The following is a 17,762-nucleotide window of genomic DNA, read 5'->3' on the forward strand; positions in this document are numbered from 1 at the left end:
TTTCGGAAGCTCAGCACACTCAACTTATACTGTCTCTATTAAGGAGTCACTGATCGAATACCCATAGCACTCCAGAAAATACACAGTTCAAGCAAATCGATCATGGCATCAACTTATATGGGCGGTACCTCCGTCCAGCCAGCGCCACTACCTGGACTAGGATCAAATGTGACAGCAAACAATCAGACTACTTCTTCAACTCATGAGCCTCATACACCCGTGAATCCAAGTTCAGATACAACCCCTACCAACTATTCTGAAGACCGCGTGGCTTCCAAGGACGAAACACCAGCCAAGTCCACCACAGAAGATGAAGAAGACTCGGAACTCGAGCGCAGACACAGTATTGTCCGCGACTTGGCACGCCAGTATACCAACCAGAGTCAGATGTCTGCTATAAGTGGCAACCCCTTTACAGCCGATGAAAACAGCCCCTTGAACCCCAGAAGCGACAAGTTCAGAGCTTTGGCTTGGGCAAAAGCCATTTCGAAATTGCACAGTGAGACTGGCTTTACTAATCGGAAAGCTGGTGTTTGTTATCAGAACCTCAATGTGTTTGGATATGGTCAGCCAACAGATTATCAGAAGAACGTGGCCAATATCTGGCTTGACGCTGCTTCACTCCCGCGTCAACTGATGGGGTATGGAAAGACGAGGATCGACATCATTCGAGACTTTGATGGAGTTGTAAAGAATGGAGAGATGCTCGTGGTATTAGGACCGCCTGGATCTGGCTGTTCAACATATCTCAAGACGATTTCCGGCGAGACAAGCGGTATCTACATCAACGATGATGCATACTTCAACTACAGGGGTAAGTCACCAAACTCTCCAGATTCTGGACTGGCTGAACATCACCAGGCATAACGGCCCATGAGATGCACACCCGCCATCGCGGAGAAGCAATCTACACCGCAGAAGTAGACGTGCACTTCCCCCACCTCACAGTCGGCGACACCCTCGACTTCGCCGCCCACGCCCGCGCCCCACGCTCTATCCCTGGCGACATCGATCGCGAGACCTTCATCTCGCACTCCCGCGACGTGGTCATGGCCATGTTCGGCATAAGCCACACGGTAAACACAAAAGTTGGAAACGAGTACGTGCGCGGCGTGTCCGGCGGCGAGCGCAAACGCGTCACCATCGCCGAAGCATCCCTCAGCGGCGCACCGCTGCAGTGCTGGGATAATAGCACGAGAGGTCTTGATTCAGCGAATGCGGTCGAGTTTTGTAAGACGTTGAGGCTGCAGACGCAGATGTCTGATACGGCGGCCATGGTCTCGATATATCAGGCTCCACAAGCTGCTTATGATATTTTTGACAAGGTTCTTGTGTTGTATGAGGGCAGGCAGATTTTCTTTGGCGGGACGAAAATGGCGAAGCGGTATTTTGAAGATCTGGGGTTTGAGTGTCCTGCACGACAGACGGTGCCTGACTTTCTGACCTCGATGACAAGTCCGCAAGAGCGAATTACACGAAAGGGGTTTGAAGATCGCGCACCGAGAACTCCAGATGAATTCGCAGCAGCGTGGAAAGCCTCCCACGCCAACGCCCTCCTCCAACGAGAAATCGAAGAGTATAAACGCGACTTTCCGATAAATGGACCTGAAGCAGAAGAGTTTCGAGCGAACCGACGCGCAGCACAGGCTAAGAACCAGCGGAAGAAGAGCCCATACACGTTGAGCTACTGGCAGCAGACAAAGCTCTGTGTCTGGCGGGGCTTTAAGCGCTTGGTTACGGATCCGACTATAACGCTGACGCAGTTGTTTGGGAATTTCATCATGGCGCTGATTGTGGGGAGTGTGTTTTACAATATCAATCAGACGACTTCTAGCTTTTTCCAGAGGGGGGCTTTGCTGTTTCTGGCTTGTTTGTCTAATGCGTTTTCTAGTGCTCTTGAGGTACGCTCATCAATCTCTATCATAATCACAGCCTTGGCTAACAGTTTTAGATTCTTACGTTGTATGCTCAACGACCCATCGTTGAGAAGCACGATCGCTACGCCCTGTATCATCCCTCGTCTGAAGCAGTGGCCTCTATGCTCTGCGACATGCCCTACAAGATCCTGAACGCCTTCACGTACAACCTCACACTCTACTTCATGACCAACCTCCGCCGAGAACCCGGTCCCTTTTTCTTCTTCCTTTTCATCACATTCCTCGTCACGCTCTGCATGTCCATGATTTTCAGAACAATTGCTTCTGCGTCGCGAACACTCTCGCAAGCTATGGTCCCAGCTGCTCTGCTCATCCTCGCATTGGTCACCTTCACAGGCTTCGTTATCCAGATTGATTATATGCTCGGTTGGTGCCGATGGATCAACTACGTCAATCCGCTTGCGTATGCGTTCGAGTCGCTTATGGTGAATGAGTTTCATAACCGCAAGTTTGAGTGCAACTTGTTTATCCCTACGTATCCGGATGCAGCGCCTGAGAACCGCGTTTGTTCGACGGTTGGGGCTGTACAGGGCGAACCTATGGTTTCAGGGGATAGGTATATCAACTTGTCGTTCTCATACTACCATGCGCATAAGTGGCGAAACGTTGGGATCGTCATTGCTTTTACGCTGCTTTTCCTTGCGACTTACATGTTCTTTGCCGAAACTGTCAGCGCAAAGAAGTCAAAGGGAGAAGTTCTTGTTTTCCGTCGAGGACACAGACTTGCCAGGAATAGAGTCGATGCTGAGTCTAGCCCAGCGGGTCGCGTGGCCATTACGGAGAAAGAAGGCTATGGAGAAGGACAGCCGTCAAACTTCAAGTCAACGAGTGTTTTTCACTGGAATAATGTTTGCTACGATGTCAAGATCAAGAGTGAAAACAGGCGTATTCTTGATAACGTAGCCGGATGGGTCAAGCCCGGTACAATGACAGCTCTAATGGTAGGTCCGCAGTCCAACTCATTTCGTCCCATGCTAACAAGCCCAGGGCGTCTCAGGAGCCGGCAAAACAACGCTCCTCGACTGCCTCGCGGACCGCACAAGCATGGGCGTGATCCACGGCGACATCCTCGTCGACGACAAACTCCGCGACGCCTCCTTCCAGCGCAAAACAGGTTACGTTCAGCAACAAGACCTACACCTATCCACAACAACAGTCCGGGAAGCCCTCAACTTCTCCGCTATAATGCGGCAGCCGAAACACATACCGGTGAAGCAGAAGATCGCATACGTTGATGAAGTCATCAAAATGCTGGACATGCAGGACTATTCCGAAGCAGTCGTTGGTGTTTTGGGCGAGGGCTTAAATGTGGAACAGAGAAAACGCTTGACGATCGGTGTTGAACTCGCTGCAAAACCGCCTGTTTTGTTATTCGTCGATGAACCGACTTCGGGATTGGATTCACAGACTTCATGGGCTATTCTGGACCTGTTGGAAAAGCTGGCTCGTAGCGGGCAAGCTATCCTCTGCACTATCCACCAACCATCAGCCATGCTCTTCCAGCGCTTCGATCGCCTACTCTTCCTAGCGAGTGGAGGGAAAACGGTATATTTCGGAGACGTCGGCGATCATTCCCGCACAATGACTCAATATTTCGAATCTCACGGCGCAGAACCATGCCCCCCTGAAGCAAACCCCGCAGAATGGATGCTCGAAGTAATCGGCGCAGCACCCGGCTCCGAGACGGATCTCGACTGGCCGCAGATCTGGAGAGATTCCTCCGAGTTCGCTGAGGTTCAGAAACACTTGAAGGAACTATCTCATCATAGGGTTGAGAAGAGCCAGGATGAAGATCCGCACTTGTACGATGAGTTTGCTGCTACGTTCACGACGCAGTTGAAGTATGTGACCACGCGAGTCTTCGAGCAGTATTGGAGAACGCCTTCGTATATTTACTCCAAGGCGGCTCTGTGTACGCTCGTGGCCTTGTTCATTGGCTTTTCGTTTTATCAAGCGCCTAACACAGCGCTTGGGCTGCAGAATCAGATGTTTGCGATTTTCCAGGTATTGACTGTCTTTGGACAGCTCACACAGCAACAGGTAAGTCAAACTGTCTCAAATCTCACCTGACATGAGTGAGACTAACTGTTTAGATGCCGCACTTTGTCATTCAACGAGATCTGTACGAAGTCAGAGAACGGCCCTCGAAAACGTACAGTTGGCAGGTTTTCATCCTAAGTCAGATCATCGTCGAAATCCCATGGAACACCCTCATGGCTGCGATTATGTACTTCTGCTGGTACTACCCCATCGGTCTTTACCGCAACGCCGAACCCACCGACGCCGTAGCTGAGCGCGGCGCCCTGATGTTTCTTCTGTTCCTCGTCTTCATGCTCTTCACCTGCACCTTCACCGATTTCATAATCGCGGGTTGCAGTTCAGCTGAAACAGGAGGAAACATCGCCAACCTGCTTTTCATGATGTGTCTCATCTTCTGCGGTGTTCTCGCGCCACCGGATAGTTTCCCCAAGTTCTGGATCTGGATGTATCGCGTCAGTCCGTTTACATACCTTATATCAGCCATTTTATCTACCGCTGTGGCGAATACAGAAGCTATCTGTGCACAGAACGAATATGTTGTTTTTCCACCGCCAGAGGGCAAGACATGCGGGGAGTACATGCAGGCGTATATCAAGAGCGCGGGGGGATATCTTGTGGATGAGAGCAGTAACAGTACATGCACGTATTGTACCATTGGGGATAGTAATGTGTTTTTGGCGCGGGTTCAGTCGCACTATGATGAGCGATGGAGGAATTTTGGGTTAATGTGGGTTTATATCATCTTTAATGTTTTTGCGGCTTTGGCGTTGTACTGGCTTGTTAGAGTCCCGAAGAACAAGAAGGGAGAGAAGGAGAAGAAAGAGTGAGAGGCGTTGTTAGGGGATCGACTTTCTTGTTTCTTTGTATCATATGATTACTATTTGAAAGGTTACGGATAGCGCACTTGTCGTAATCGCTACTCCTTCATAATACCAATGTCGGTGGCCTTGTTTAGGTGGTCCTTGATTTCACTCCATACGGTTCACCAGGTACTTGCATCAAGGATTATGCGCCTGTACCTAAGTACGTGTCCGAAGCTCCACGCCCTCCTGAGATACTTGCAGGATGCCATGAAACCGCATTCCGTCAATTCCCGTATGAGGACGCCATTGCTGACGCTGACGAGGTAGTTCAGAGTCGGGTCAAGGTACTGGTACCACTAGAATCCTAGTTGAGAATTGTCGACAGGACAGTCGGGATCATGGCTCGCTGTAGCATCTAGGACTGTCTTGTCACCGGATTTGACATACCGCCGGATGTAATCGTGCCCTCTGTGGCCATTGGCAATGGGAACTGGAGGATAACTCGCGCTAGCAAAACCATGCATGAATGCTCAGTATGTACGGGTATAAGCAGTTTGATTCACCGATAAGCGCTAGCTACCGAGGAATACCACTGACTCTGCCCAGAAACAGTTGGTGGTGGTGCCCTGGCAAAGGCGAGAGCCTCCTAGAACAATGCACGCGGCACTTGATTAAACATGGCGGGGACAGGACAAATGTCTCGGTCATGGTTCAATTCATGGCACTACTACATACGGGTAAATGTGCCCAACTCCATCTACCATGGCAAGATTCTCGATCTTAGCTATCTAGCAACACTTGCCTGTTGTTCATCAACGCAATCTTCACGCGAGAGCATTCCAACATCAGGTTCGCTCCGCCTTGTTGCCAGTAGCAGGCATGACAGCCCACATCGAATCCCCCTCACCAACAATGATCGAGTACGCTACCTGAGCATAATGCTCAGCGACAGGCACCAAGTGCGGGTTGATCTCTTCGTAGCACTCAATCAACTGGAAGAAGAGCCACGGGATGTGATGTTCCATCATTCCCCACTGCTTGACTTCAAAACGAGCCTGTGCACTACCGTCACCTGGCGGAGTTGCGAGAATGACAAAGCCCATGGTCTCAAGAGCCTTGATGAGCATTTCAGCAGCCCCGACAAAATCTTCATCCTGACGGCAGCGAATTCCGACGTAGGCATAAAGTTGGGCGATGCACCAGCGGATCTGCTTGGCGGGTTTGCCAGAGTAGGTCTTCTCGACAACACGCAGAAGCTTAGTGGCCTTGTCAAGGTCGAATTCCTGATCGGAAGGCAGGTGCCTGTAGAATTCTTTGCTGAGCTCTTTACGCTGAACGCGAACAGCCTCGGTGGTCTTAAGTCGGTCCTTGCACAGTTCACAATCACATTTGAATCCCCATTTGGCCAAGCCCTTCTGAACATCCTGGTATGACTCCGAGTCAGTAGATGGGCGGTAAGGGAACGTCAACTCGGTGTCGGCCGGTATATCTCGCGCCGCGCGGATGATGGCCATGTCGCCGATGAATGAGCGGCGGCAGTTGCCAACACAAGAGTGGTTGATGCGAGCGACGAGAAGCCAGACACCGACGGAGGTGAAGAGAGGCCTCTCACGGGTGGAGGCGCAGACTTCGGGGGCTGGGTTGCCGCTCCAGACGTTGTTGCCACAGAAGTCCCGAGTGGATCGTGGGGCACCGAAGGAATTGAGAGAAAGGATCTTCTCGACAAGGAAGCTGCGACACCAGATTAACAAGTGTTCCATCGGGAACTAAAGGAAAATCAACTTACGCATCAACAACAGGACGTCCATCCGTCTCGGTAGCTGTTACCGGTTTGTACTTCCCATGGTGTAGCTCGGTAAAGGCAGAGAGAGCTTCCGGGTCATGGTACAACTTCTGAACAACCTTGGGCCAGAGATTCGCCGATGCACCAGACGTCAGGCGCTTGGTGTTGAAGTTGACCATGTGGGTGCATTTGTCCATCACTCGGGTCTCGTCGATGAATGAATACTCAAAGGCCTTCTCAACGAGGAGTAAGTCGCCCGCCTTGACAGCCTTGGTGGTGAACAGACCGCGACCGCGACCAGGCGACTCCCGAATCTCAACAGGCTTCGAGTAGGTGGCGCAATCAATCAAGGGAGCTCTCTTGGCTGCCTTGGCAGTCTCATACATCTTGTTGAAGTTGTATTTACCCGTGTGCTGCTCTGTCAGTCGTGTCTTGACAGAAAGAAGAGTTGTCTCGGCCGCTTTGCTGTCAGGAAACTTGTCCAGGAGGCCGATGAGCATGGCTTCGCAATCTTCGAACCGGTTCAGTTTGTAGAGGGCGGTGGCATGACGGAACAAAGCCTTCTCGGTAGGCGCCTCGGGGTCATAAGCCTGGGTTGCATCTAGCAGTGCTTGGGCGGGTCGACCAAGCTTGAGGTTGGTGAGGGAGCGGTTGAGGTGGGCCAGCTGCTTGTCTTGGGGAGTCTCGGCGACATCGAGGGCTTCGGAGTACCTGCAGTTCACAATATTAGCTATGAGTGAGTTGAAGGAGGATGGGGAACTAACGAGTGATGAGCTTCTGCCCAATTCTTGTTGCGAAAGGCCTTGTTGCCGTGATCGCGGTGGCCATGACTGGTCTTACCGTCTCGGCATGGGTCAACTTTCCATGCCTCGGGGATTCGCCCATCGCCATGGCGCACGGGAATGATGTCGCCCGGGTGGTCGACTCTCAGCGAGTAGTAAAGCTGGGGGATCTGAGAGAAATTCGGGGAGATGGTGTCATTGACCCGCTGAAAGAAAGGGTTCTTGACGATGCACACGTGATAGTCCAACATGGTCCAGTTGCAGGAGATTTCCTTCTCCAAGGGCTGGTGATACAGCTTGAGCAAGACAGCTGTACCCGCCTGATCCTCAACGATGAACATGATAGCCTCATGACGGTCGATAGTCGACAACTTGTGGAGGAGAACCTTTGATCCCCAATGATGAGTTTCAAGACGCATCTCGGAGATGCTGATCGGCTTGAGATCCTTCTCAGGGATGGTACAAGGTGGATAAGGGGCTTCAACAGTGGTGATGGGGAGAACCTCCATTTGGTCTTCAACAAGCTTGGAGTTGGGGAAAGGGTAGTCACCTCCGCAGACCATTCGGATAAATCCGCCAGAGGGGGATAAGCCAGGCGTGATCAGGGCCTTGCCGAGTGCTCGGATCATGAAGGTTTTGTTGACGGTATCCTTGTCAGGATGGTCGGTCATAAGCTGGCCCTTGTTCTTTTGGGCCTCGGCGAGGGCCGTTTCGGTAGTCTTGACCCATTTGACCAAAGTCGGGTCGAATGAACCGTCGAGGAGATCCATCGTGGCTGCGACGTGATTCCGTGAACAGTATTGGTGATGCGAGGTAAAGAGCAATCGTAGAGGTGAAAGGATAAGAACGAAATTGCTGGTGACGAAAAGAGATGAGGACGGAGAGGTTGCGAGGGAGAGCAAGAGGTGGGGGGGATTAGGTGGTGAAGAGACCTTAGGTGAGGTTAGGAAAGTCGCGGGCTGGGGTTGGACAGAATGGAAGGAGCGCTGAGGTGGTTGTCGGGTGGCAAGGCAACAATCTCTATTCAGGTTGCAATGAATTCTCGCATCTTCCAGGGCAGGTGCATTGTAAGGCCGCAGCTTCTGGCAAACAAACAGCAACTGCCCGCACCAACAAACAGTGTCCGCAACTGCAAGCTGAATGCTTGGTTTTTGGCGTTACACAAACAGGAAGAGTGGAGTCAATCTGGCTGCTGTGTTACTGCTTACCTACAATAGAATAGATGTGCTTGCCCGATTAGACCCATTTTTGCTGCTGTCTCGCCTATGCTTAATTCCTCACGTTGCATCCAATGTTTCATCTGCCACATCCAATCCTGCCCGCTGCATCTCGCTACGGCTATCCGTACACTGCCCAAGAACCATCCAATCCGACTGCATGTGCACCTAGATACTTAGTTATTGTAGAACAAATCAAGCAAGGTGATGGCTGAGGTTGTTCTGGATTGCAGACGTCCTTTGTTATTGTATACGTATTTTGGAGTTATCCAACTACAAACACAGTGATCTGAGCAAACGCAATTGGAAGTAAACTATCATGGTGCATACAGGAACCCAGCGAGTCCATTGCGGTCCGTCCATTGTACATGTCTCCGTAGCCGTAATCAGATGACCCTTGACAATTCAATCTCTGCGGTGAACGCGAACCATGAGCTCAGACTGTGAGAAAATACCGCAATTAAACACAGTCCAAGGCTTGGTTGGATCACAAATCGTAAAGTCAAACCGTCTCAACAACTACACAAAATTAGCCTCATCCTCCCTCATCATCAAAATACTTACCTCAACATAGATCTTGTTCAGCTCCATCAAAGCAACCGGTCTCCCCAAACACTGCCATCTTCCATAACTAAAGATCAACTCCAGCGCACTCTCCATCTCCTTCAACTTCTCACCCTTACTCTCCAGCCATCTCTCCGGCCTAAACTCTCCAGCATCAGAACCCCAGATATCCTCACGGCGGAATATTCCCCACGCGCAGTATCCTATTTTGGTGCCGCCAGGTATGAACTTTCCTTTCCAGGTGTCGCCTTGGGGAGGGACTTGTTTGGACATTAGCCCTGCGACGGGGGGGAATATGCGGAGACCTTCTTTTATGACGGCTTGGAGATAGGGAAGATCACGGCCGATGGAGTCGGGGATGATGGGTTCTGAGAAGTGGGTTTTTGAGATTTCGGAGCGGAGGGTGGTGTATACGAGGGGATTGGTGATGATGTGAAGCATGGTTGAGCGAATGGCTGTAGCTGTGGTATCTGAGCCCGCGACGCTGCGACTGTTAGCCAAGACACCAATTGACTCGAAGCACTTACATCTGCAACAGAATCTCCGACTCTGCTTCTTTCTGTGTAAGGCCATGAGCAACAAAAGACCCAAGCATATCTTTCTGAACCTTTTTATCTGGTCCAAATCGCTCAGCCGTGACCTGTTTCGCAATTCTTCAATCCGTCAGCACCTTCACCCAATTCAATTAAACGTCATCATACTCACCCCATCAACTTTCCAAACCCAAGCCTATCCTTCTCCGACGGCAAAAGGCTTTTGAATAGCGGCGAACTCAAAATCTTGACCAGCCACGGAATCACCGTTGTCACCATGACAGCTGGCAGCGTCTCCTCCGTGATCTGGATATACTTGTACACATCCGAATCCGTCTCCAGAAACCCAAACGGCTCACCAAACGCCAGGTCCGAAATGACATCTAGAGTGAAAAACTGCGCTCGCCGACCAAAATCAACGGGTTTTTTCTCATCGGCGTATGTTCCCAACAAGTTCATGAAGGAGAGTATGTTCTTGTCGATCTTGGGCTCGAGATTCTCTACTTCGCGACCGCCGTAGCCAGCTGACATTTTAGAGCGCAGCTTGAAATGCTCGTCTTCGTTGCGCCATGAGAGAATGTTGTTGTTGCCGGGATCGAAGCGCATGCCGTCGTACCAATCTGATCGACGATACTCGGTTCGTACGTTGAGGATGTGGCGCATTAGTTCTGGATCGTCGGTGAGAAGATCATTGGGTCCGACTCGGGCGATTGAACCTGTTGAGATTGTGAGCTTGCGATGGCGATGCGATTACTGGATAATTTGCCGTATTGTTTTGTCACCTCCCAGAAGTCGAGGTATGCTCTTCCACCACCGACTTTCTTGATTAACCACCATTTTGAGAGGGCTACTAGGCGAGGGCCTTTAAATTCGCGCAGGCGGTTGTACTGTCGCCATGTTGAGAGGGCGGACCAGAGTGTCAGGAAGACTAGAAGCAGCCCTGCGATTGCGACCGATGGGCGAACATCACCAGCCATTTCGCGCAAATGGACCAGAAAAGAATCTGCAGCCATGATGGCACTGCCAAGAACAATCTTCAACAATTCGCGGTGGTTATATCACCAAGCGTTGAAGCTGTTGGTTGGGGCGAACACTTTGGATCAGGGACCAGCGGGCCGAACCCGTGGGGACTTGGCTTTACAAAAAGAAACAATTCTACAGGTCAAGGGGATCATTAATATTCCCTTCCTTTCACTAGCATATGATCGTGCATTACATTGCATCCATCCCCTCGGTAAGACAACGAATGTGAACGAAGCTGTCTTGTGTTCCAGCCCCTCCACAGCAGACTAAACTCAGCGCTAGACCTTCTAGACCACTAAACCCATCCTCTATCGTGCTAGTTTACACGCCATCGACCGCGGAACCCGGGACCTTGATCGCTGGAATCGGAGAGAGGGCATCGTTTAGGGTTGATGATCCGATGATCAAGGTTAGCTGTTGCCCTGAAGGAGAAATATTCCGCAGTCAGTCGAGAAAGTGACTTGTAACATGCCAGCCACAAGCCACGTCAGTTGTGCTTACTGGCTCTGCGCCCGCGACGTTTTATTGCAGTAACGAGGCGCGGCTCAGCACGTTATCTTGTTTATTCAGATGAGGGGACATTCATAATCTTCTTCGTTCACCTTTAATGTCTCCTTGCCGAATTGCAACTCGCAGCGCAACGTCGCATTTCAACTTAGTGGAACCATGACGACCGATACAGAGGCTGAGAAGCAGGCGGGCGATGATGCTGCGGATCTCAAGACCGCTGTAACCCCTTCCGTGACAGAAGCAGAGAGACATGCGCCCACGACTGATGAGAGCGCGCTGCAAGCCGAGGTTCGCGATTGAGGCTGCTGAGGGGAGATTGAATTGAATTGACGAGATTTAGAGTGAGCAGGATTTTCCTGATAATGATTCAGCGATAGGGGTAGGGAACATCCAGGATTGTTTGTAACGTGAGCTGATGTTTGCAGGATGATGCTGCGAGCAGTACAGCGTCAATCAATTCAAGCATCATGGCCTATCGCACCGAGAACGGACGAACATACCACGCTTTCAGAGAATCCAGTACGTAGCCCTCGCTCATGTGAAGCATCATACTAATTACCATAGTCAATTATGTACTCCCAAACGATTCGGTATGAAATTCACGTGTCTTGAATTACCTAGCCAACTAACATCTCGCCTCATCAGTCTGAGCAAGAACGTTTAGGTGAGTGAGCTATACGGGTATTATGAGCATCGGCTGATTGGAGTAGATCTGCAACATCATTTGTTCACGCTCACTCTTGGCGGAAAGCTTTTTCTCAGCCCGATTGGAGATACCAAGCATTTGAGCCGCGTTCTTGATGCAGGAACCGGTACTGGCGTCTGGGCGATTGACTTTGCCGACGCCCATCCCGAAACCGAAGTACAACACCGCATCTCACGTTTCACATCAATACTAACATTCTAGGTCATCGGCATCGATCTCAGCCCCATCCAGCCAAATTTGTACGCCTACAATCTTCAAAGTCCAGCTCATTCTCACTGACAACTACAGCCTCCCCACAAATCTCCAATTCCAAGTCGACGACCTCGAAGACGAATGGACCTTCTCCTACAACTTCGACTTCATCTTCGCCCGCATGATGACCGGCTCAATCGGCGACTTTCCCAAATTCTTTGCCCAATCTTTCAACGCGCTGAGTCCCGGCGGCTGGGTTGAATGTCAGGACATAACATTTCCCGCGCAATGCGACGACGACACTCTCAAGAAGGATTCTTACATCGAGCAGTGGTCCAGCCTCATGATCGAAGCGACGAATAAATTCGGTCGCACGGCGGAGAGTGCGAAATTTTACAAGCAGCAGATGATTGATGCGGGGTTTGTGAATGTTACAGAGGTTGTGTATAAGTGGCCTTCTAATAAATGGCCTGCTGATCCTTATTACAAGGAACTTGGTATGTTTTTTCTGTCACTGTGGGAGAGTTGAGCTGACGATTTAGGGTTTTGGTGTAATCATAATATCGCGGGTGAGCTGTCGGGTCTTTCTATGGTGCTCTTTACGAAAGGGCTTGGGTGGAGTCCTGAGGAGGTAGAGGTGTTTTTGGCAAAGGTTAGGACTGATATGAAGGATAGGCGCATTCACGCTTGGTGGCCTATGTAAGTGATCTTCAAGGTTTTGGAGAGTAGAGTACTAACAGGTTCTAGACACGTTGTGTATGGCCAAAAGCCCAAGGCCCAAGTATGACGGGATGGTTTCTCACAATAACGAATTTAAATGATTTAAGATTGAATTCTAGCGTTCTTTCCTTTCTTGGCCAAGCATTTACTATTCGGCCGTCAAGCCGAATCCTATGGGGAAATGGCCGTCATTTGAGGCTGTGAAATATAGAGGTTGCTACAAAATACTCTTGCTACCCAGATTGAACCAGAGGATTCGCGGTACTGCTGTTTAGTCGTCGGTGTTAGGAACCGGTAGCGGCTTATAAAGATCACAGACAGTCAAACTGAACAAGCCTTGAGACAATAATTGATAAGTATTTGCTGGTCACGAGGTTATATAGTTAACTGCCACCTATAAGGCTATACTTTAGGCTGCTATACGTAATAAAGATACGATACAGATACGTCCTATGATATGGGTCAGATTCACAATTAAGCATTCCAACCCAATATTCCAAGCATGGCGTCATATTCGGTTTAAACTTCGCCCCAGCTGATATTCGTGACAGGGGTATGAGATCACGTTACACCTTGGGAAGAATTTTCTCTCCGTCATACGTTCAATGGGATAGAGCTCGACACTTCTAACATTGCGCTTATTAAGTCCTGCATGTCTCACGTAATGACACCCAAAAACATACTTCCCCCCACTAACTATAGTGCAAGACTTGTTTAGTCCCCATCTGTCGGTGAGTTCAGACCAAAGTCTGGACCTCGCTTCCTCCCAAGTGGAGTATATTTAGTCACCCTGCCTCAGGCATTTTAAACCTCTGCTATTTTTAGCCCGGTTTAATCGGCGGTATGAGAAAAGCCTCCCTCGAAATACTGTAATTTTTTCGACGACAGACAACAACATTCAGACATGGTACAACATCCACTGCCCGATTCATTGATATCAATGGATGAGGCGATGAATTACTGGCAGAACGTCTCCGCTAGCGTCGACGGCATGCTGGGCGGTTTTCCCTCCGTGTCGAGGATCGACTTACAGGGCTCGCGGTCGTTCCTAGCTAAGCTGGGGATTAGCAAGCCCCGGATTTTGAGAGCGCTAGAAGGCGGAGCTGGGTTAGTAGATCTCTTGAAATAGAAGTATATTGACACTAATCATTTTTATGTAGAATTGGTAGAGTCACTAAAGGCTTGCTCCTTGATGTCGCTGAGACGGTGGATATCATTGAACCTGTTGCTAAGTTCACCGCTGGTTTGGTAGATACACCCGGTGTAGGCCAGATTTACAACATTGGATTGCAGGACTGGCAGCCGCAAGACGTCCAGTATGATTTGATCTGGGCGCAATGGTGTGCCTGTCAGATATCCGATGCTCTCCTCGTCAAATACCTCCAGCGCTGCGCTGCTTGTTTGAGTGCCGATGGCGTCGTTGTTTTGAAGGAGAACTTGAGTGATTGTGGGGAGTATACGTATGACGAGGTTGACAGCACGGTAACAAGGTACGTTTTCGAATTCCAGTTTAACTTAAAGATTCATGCTGACGGTAAGATTAGAACGGATGAGGGCTTTAGAGCAGTTTTTGAAAAGGCGGGTTTAGAAATTATACAAGCTGAGTTGCAAAAAGGATTTCCAAAATCTTTGCTCCCAGTTAAAATGTATGCCTTGAAGCCAAAAGGACAATGAACGTTGTGCTGAAACAGCTGTTGGTTGGTTGCGCTTCACATGTAGCCAATCGCTGGTCTAGAAACGCGGTTGTCGCGTTTATGATGTTGGCTTGGCAGAATCTTTGTGGCTTCAGGAACATGGCAAATCAACGTTTGAGACTTGGCCAGCCAATAAAATGCATTCTCAGTTTGCCTTGTGTACCTTAAGTACTCGATTCTGCTCTGGTAGACGCCGACTCCGTGCGCTGAACTGATGTAACCGAGACTTTGCTTTATTGCTCCGGGCGAAGAGCATACATCTTCAACGGGAGTAGTTGACGGTTCTTGACAACCGGGAATCCACGCTGCATATCTGATTTCACCAACTTCAGCCCCGCTCTCTTGAAAAGCTGCTGGAACTTCTCATCCTCCCTGTGACTCGTCAGTTTCTAACCCAAGAACTTCAGCTACAATTCTTACCTTGTGACACTGCCATCAAGCTCATCAAACTTATCCTGACCCCATGTACTCAAGTTCTCCTTAAACACGAGAATACCGTGTTCCTTCTCCAAAACAGATTTGCACCTCTCCAAGAACTGCAGTAGCTGCTCGTCGTTGAGATGTCCTATGCACCATTGGATCCAGATAAGATCGTATACAGCTCCTTCGCTAGGCTCCCATTTTTCAAGACCGACGCTGTGAATTTCTCCTACGCCGGGCTTGCCGCGGAGTGCATCTGTGAATTTCACCACCGGCTCAACGACATCAACCTGATCTGCGAGCTTCAGGAGAAGACCCTCGGTTATCCTGCCAATTCTATAGTCATCCGTTAGCAATTTTGTCCACGGGTATCTTACAGAGACTCACCCCGCTCCACCCTCGAGAACTCTCGGTATCCTCTGTCTACCACTCTTGATTCCTATACCTAATCTGGCAAGGAAGGTTCGCGAGCCTTGGAGATCGATGCGGGAAACGGAGGGCATGACGGATAAAACACCGCCAAGCATTCCATTATTGTCAGAGTCAACGGACTCCCAGTATTCTTTGCATTTTTCTGCTTGTATTAAGCTATCCGGTTGTGAGTTTGCAGGGTTCGACATGATGAGAGAGCTGTGAGTTGGTGTGCACATGAAGAAAACCCGGCTCTGAATTTTGCCTGCATAAAACATTTGTGCTTGATGCTGCGCCACACGTGGCTTGTTCCTACGAGACGTTGGACAATGAATTTCTTCATTATGGAAATTAGCTAGTAGCCTCTAGAAACTTGCAAGGAGAATAATAGTATAAAATCGAGACTTCAATCCTAAGCTTAATTTGCGTTATTGCTTGCTATAGTTAAATACTGCCATGTTGTTGATGGAAAGCCAAGACGCCACAGTAGATGTGCAGGGTAAGTAAATACTCAAGACAACAAAAATTGATATCCCATGGCTACGACAGAAACAGAATGCTCAACTGTAATCCTAGGTTCTTATTGGGCGTGATTTTTATCCCAATCTGGGATAAAAATACATTGGTCAATGCTTTTATTCAGTTGAGCTATTGAAAGTTGCCCACTTGCTGAAATGCACCCTTCCCTGAACCACGCGCTGCAAGAATTCACTTTTATGACAGGATGATTAGATAAGGAGCTTACTTACGAAGCCAACAAGTCTGCTTGACACTCCTTCTTAGCGGAATATGCAGTCCCTAATGCCTAGAAAAAGTGATCTCGGCATGGGAAGTTAAGTGCCGGCTTGGCAATACGCGATTCTTGGTATTGTTTTGTCAATAGAAGGCGCCGAGGCAGTGCACCTTGGCATCTCCTCCCTCTTTGTCATTTAATGATATGATTCCTCTGCCATTGCGGTTTGCAGGAGTAAAAGAAAGGCTGTGATCTTGACCTACAAGAATAGCAATTTTTTTACTATACAATTCGACTTAATCCACTTAGACAGAGCCCATTAACAATATCTTGCCCAGACTAGTCCACGTACGCACCGTCCGTGCACTCTTCTTGGCGAAGCAATTCAGAGCCGAAATCGCCGGATCCTAATTTCTTCTCTCTCAGCCCAGACAATTTTCGCACCGAAGAATAGTGGGGCCATCCAGCACGTCATCCCGATTAAAGGAGTGACTCTTTGTTTTCTTCTCTCCCTTCAAAATAACTTTTCGAGGCGTCAACTAAGAAAACATTTTCAATCTGCCAAAGACGTCATCACGCCCACGGCCGTTGGATTAAAAAGAACCCCGTTATCGACGTTGAAAACGACTTTTTGGAGAGGGAATACCTTTCGGCAACACTTCCGAATCTCGGTCAATATGCCCGACTCTGGTAGCGATAGCCCCGAAGCTGGGGTGAAGGGAGAGACGAAGAGCCCTGTGGCCAGCAGATTCACGACGGAGATTGACACGCGATGGGGTGATATTCTGCTGCTCATTTGTTTCTTCGTGGCTGGTCTCGTTGACAGCGCTGCATTTAACATGTACGGCTGTTTCGTCAGTATGCAAACAGGTCAGTTCATCTCAATTGATACGTCGAAACTCAAACTCACATCCTGTAGGAAACACAATCTTTGTTGGTCTAGGCGTCAGCCATCAGCCTGAAAACCTACCTGGAAAAGCGTGGTCTCGCTGTTTTCTCGCTATTGTCTGCTTCGCTTTTGGAGCGCTCTTCTTCTCCAGCTTCCACCGATTTTTCGGACCTCAGAAGCGCTGGGTCCTTATCACGTCATTCCTTATCCAGGCTCTTCTCACTGGTCTGGTAGCTATCCTCGCTACAACCGGCGCAGTCTATAACCATCCCCATGGTCGGGAAACAGTGCACGAGAATGGCTGGATTATTGAACGAGTCCAGGATTCATTCCCGGCCACCGACTACGCAGCCATCATCATCCTCGCTTTCCAGAGTGCAGGCCAGATTGTCGCCAGTCGTGTCCTCAAGTACAACGCCATGCCGACTATTGTCCTGACAAGTCTGTACTGCGACATGATGAGCGACGCAAAGCTCTTCACTGCGCCCATCAACGACAACGCCGATCGAAACCGAAGAGCCACTGGAGCTGTGCTTCTCTTCGCCGGTGCTGTTTCCGGTGGTTTCCTGTCCAAGTCTTGGGTTGGATTTGCTGGAGCTCTTTGGATCGCTGCGTTCCTCAAGCTGTGCATCACTTTCGCTTGGGTCTTCTGGAAGCCCAAGCCCTCCAACAAATAAACGAATGTAATCTGAGATGGAAGAAAACAGGTCGAATTATGCTTTGCGTTAGAGGGGCGCACTCAGTTCTTAGCGTTGATATCCAATGTCTAAATGTGTTAGATGGTTAGAGGTTTATAGAATTGAAT

At 49.6% G+C, this 17,762-nt stretch overlaps 7 protein-coding genes across 7 annotated transcripts; 4 read left to right on the forward strand and 3 right to left on the reverse strand.

The window, feature by feature from the left end:
- Positions 1–102: 102 nt before the first annotated feature.
- Positions 103–4,804, forward strand: FPRO_08616 (putative ABC1 transport protein; the record flags this gene model as incomplete). The annotated part of the gene is made up of 5 exons (XM_031222304.1): positions 103–814; positions 862–1,901; positions 1,952–2,878; positions 2,925–3,977; positions 4,031–4,804. The coding sequence occupies 5 exons, from the start codon at positions 103–105 to the stop codon at positions 4,802–4,804; spliced, it is 4,506 nt and encodes a 1,501-aa protein (XP_031087776.1).
- Positions 4,805–5,625: 821 nt separating this feature from the next.
- FPRO_08617 (uncharacterized protein) lies at positions 5,626–8,115 on the reverse strand (the record flags this gene model as incomplete). Its single annotated transcript, XM_031222305.1, has 3 exons — positions 5,626–6,511; positions 6,567–7,274; positions 7,328–8,115. 3 exons carry the CDS (start codon positions 8,113–8,115, stop codon positions 5,626–5,628), a joined length of 2,382 nt encoding a protein of 793 aa, XP_031087777.1.
- Positions 8,116–8,967: 852 nt separating this feature from the next.
- Positions 8,968–10,672, reverse strand: FPRO_08618 (uncharacterized protein; the record flags this gene model as incomplete). Its single annotated transcript, XM_031222306.1, has 5 exons — positions 8,968–9,081; positions 9,127–9,610; positions 9,654–9,779; positions 9,832–10,375; positions 10,414–10,672. 5 exons carry the CDS (start codon positions 10,670–10,672, stop codon positions 8,968–8,970), a joined length of 1,527 nt encoding a protein of 508 aa, XP_031087778.1.
- A 676-nt stretch (positions 10,673–11,348) lies between these two features.
- FPRO_08619 (uncharacterized protein) lies at positions 11,349–12,877 on the forward strand (the record flags this gene model as incomplete). Its single annotated transcript, XM_031222307.1, has 10 exons — positions 11,349–11,480; positions 11,533–11,571; positions 11,618–11,711; positions 11,757–11,782; positions 11,838–11,856; positions 11,903–12,054; positions 12,100–12,137; positions 12,187–12,587; positions 12,633–12,789; positions 12,838–12,877. 10 exons carry the CDS (start codon positions 11,349–11,351, stop codon positions 12,875–12,877), a joined length of 1,098 nt encoding a protein of 365 aa, XP_031087779.1.
- Positions 12,878–13,714: 837 nt separating this feature from the next.
- FPRO_08620 (putative methyltransferase family protein) lies at positions 13,715–14,484 on the forward strand (the record flags this gene model as incomplete). Its single annotated transcript, XM_031222308.1, has 2 exons — positions 13,715–13,917; positions 13,971–14,484. The coding sequence occupies 2 exons, from the start codon at positions 13,715–13,717 to the stop codon at positions 14,482–14,484; spliced, it is 717 nt and encodes a 238-aa protein (XP_031087780.1).
- Positions 14,485–14,737: 253 nt separating this feature from the next.
- Positions 14,738–15,544, reverse strand: FPRO_08621 (uncharacterized protein; the record flags this gene model as incomplete). The annotated part of the gene is made up of 3 exons (XM_031222309.1): positions 14,738–14,876; positions 14,925–15,260; positions 15,312–15,544. 3 exons carry the CDS (start codon positions 15,542–15,544, stop codon positions 14,738–14,740), a joined length of 708 nt encoding a protein of 235 aa, XP_031087781.1.
- Positions 15,545–16,745: 1,201 nt separating this feature from the next.
- Positions 16,746–17,634, forward strand: FPRO_08622 (uncharacterized protein; the record flags this gene model as incomplete). The annotated part of the gene is made up of 2 exons (XM_031222310.1): positions 16,746–16,938; positions 16,988–17,634. The coding sequence occupies 2 exons, from the start codon at positions 16,746–16,748 to the stop codon at positions 17,632–17,634; spliced, it is 840 nt and encodes a 279-aa protein (XP_031087782.1).
- Between the last annotated feature and the right edge of the window lie 128 nt (positions 17,635–17,762).

This window comes from Fusarium proliferatum, assembly GCF_900067095.1.
Source record: "Fusarium proliferatum ET1 genome assembly, contig: FPRO_scaffold011, whole genome shotgun sequence".
Taxonomy (NCBI): Eukaryota; Fungi; Ascomycota; class Sordariomycetes; order Hypocreales; family Nectriaceae; genus Fusarium; species Fusarium proliferatum.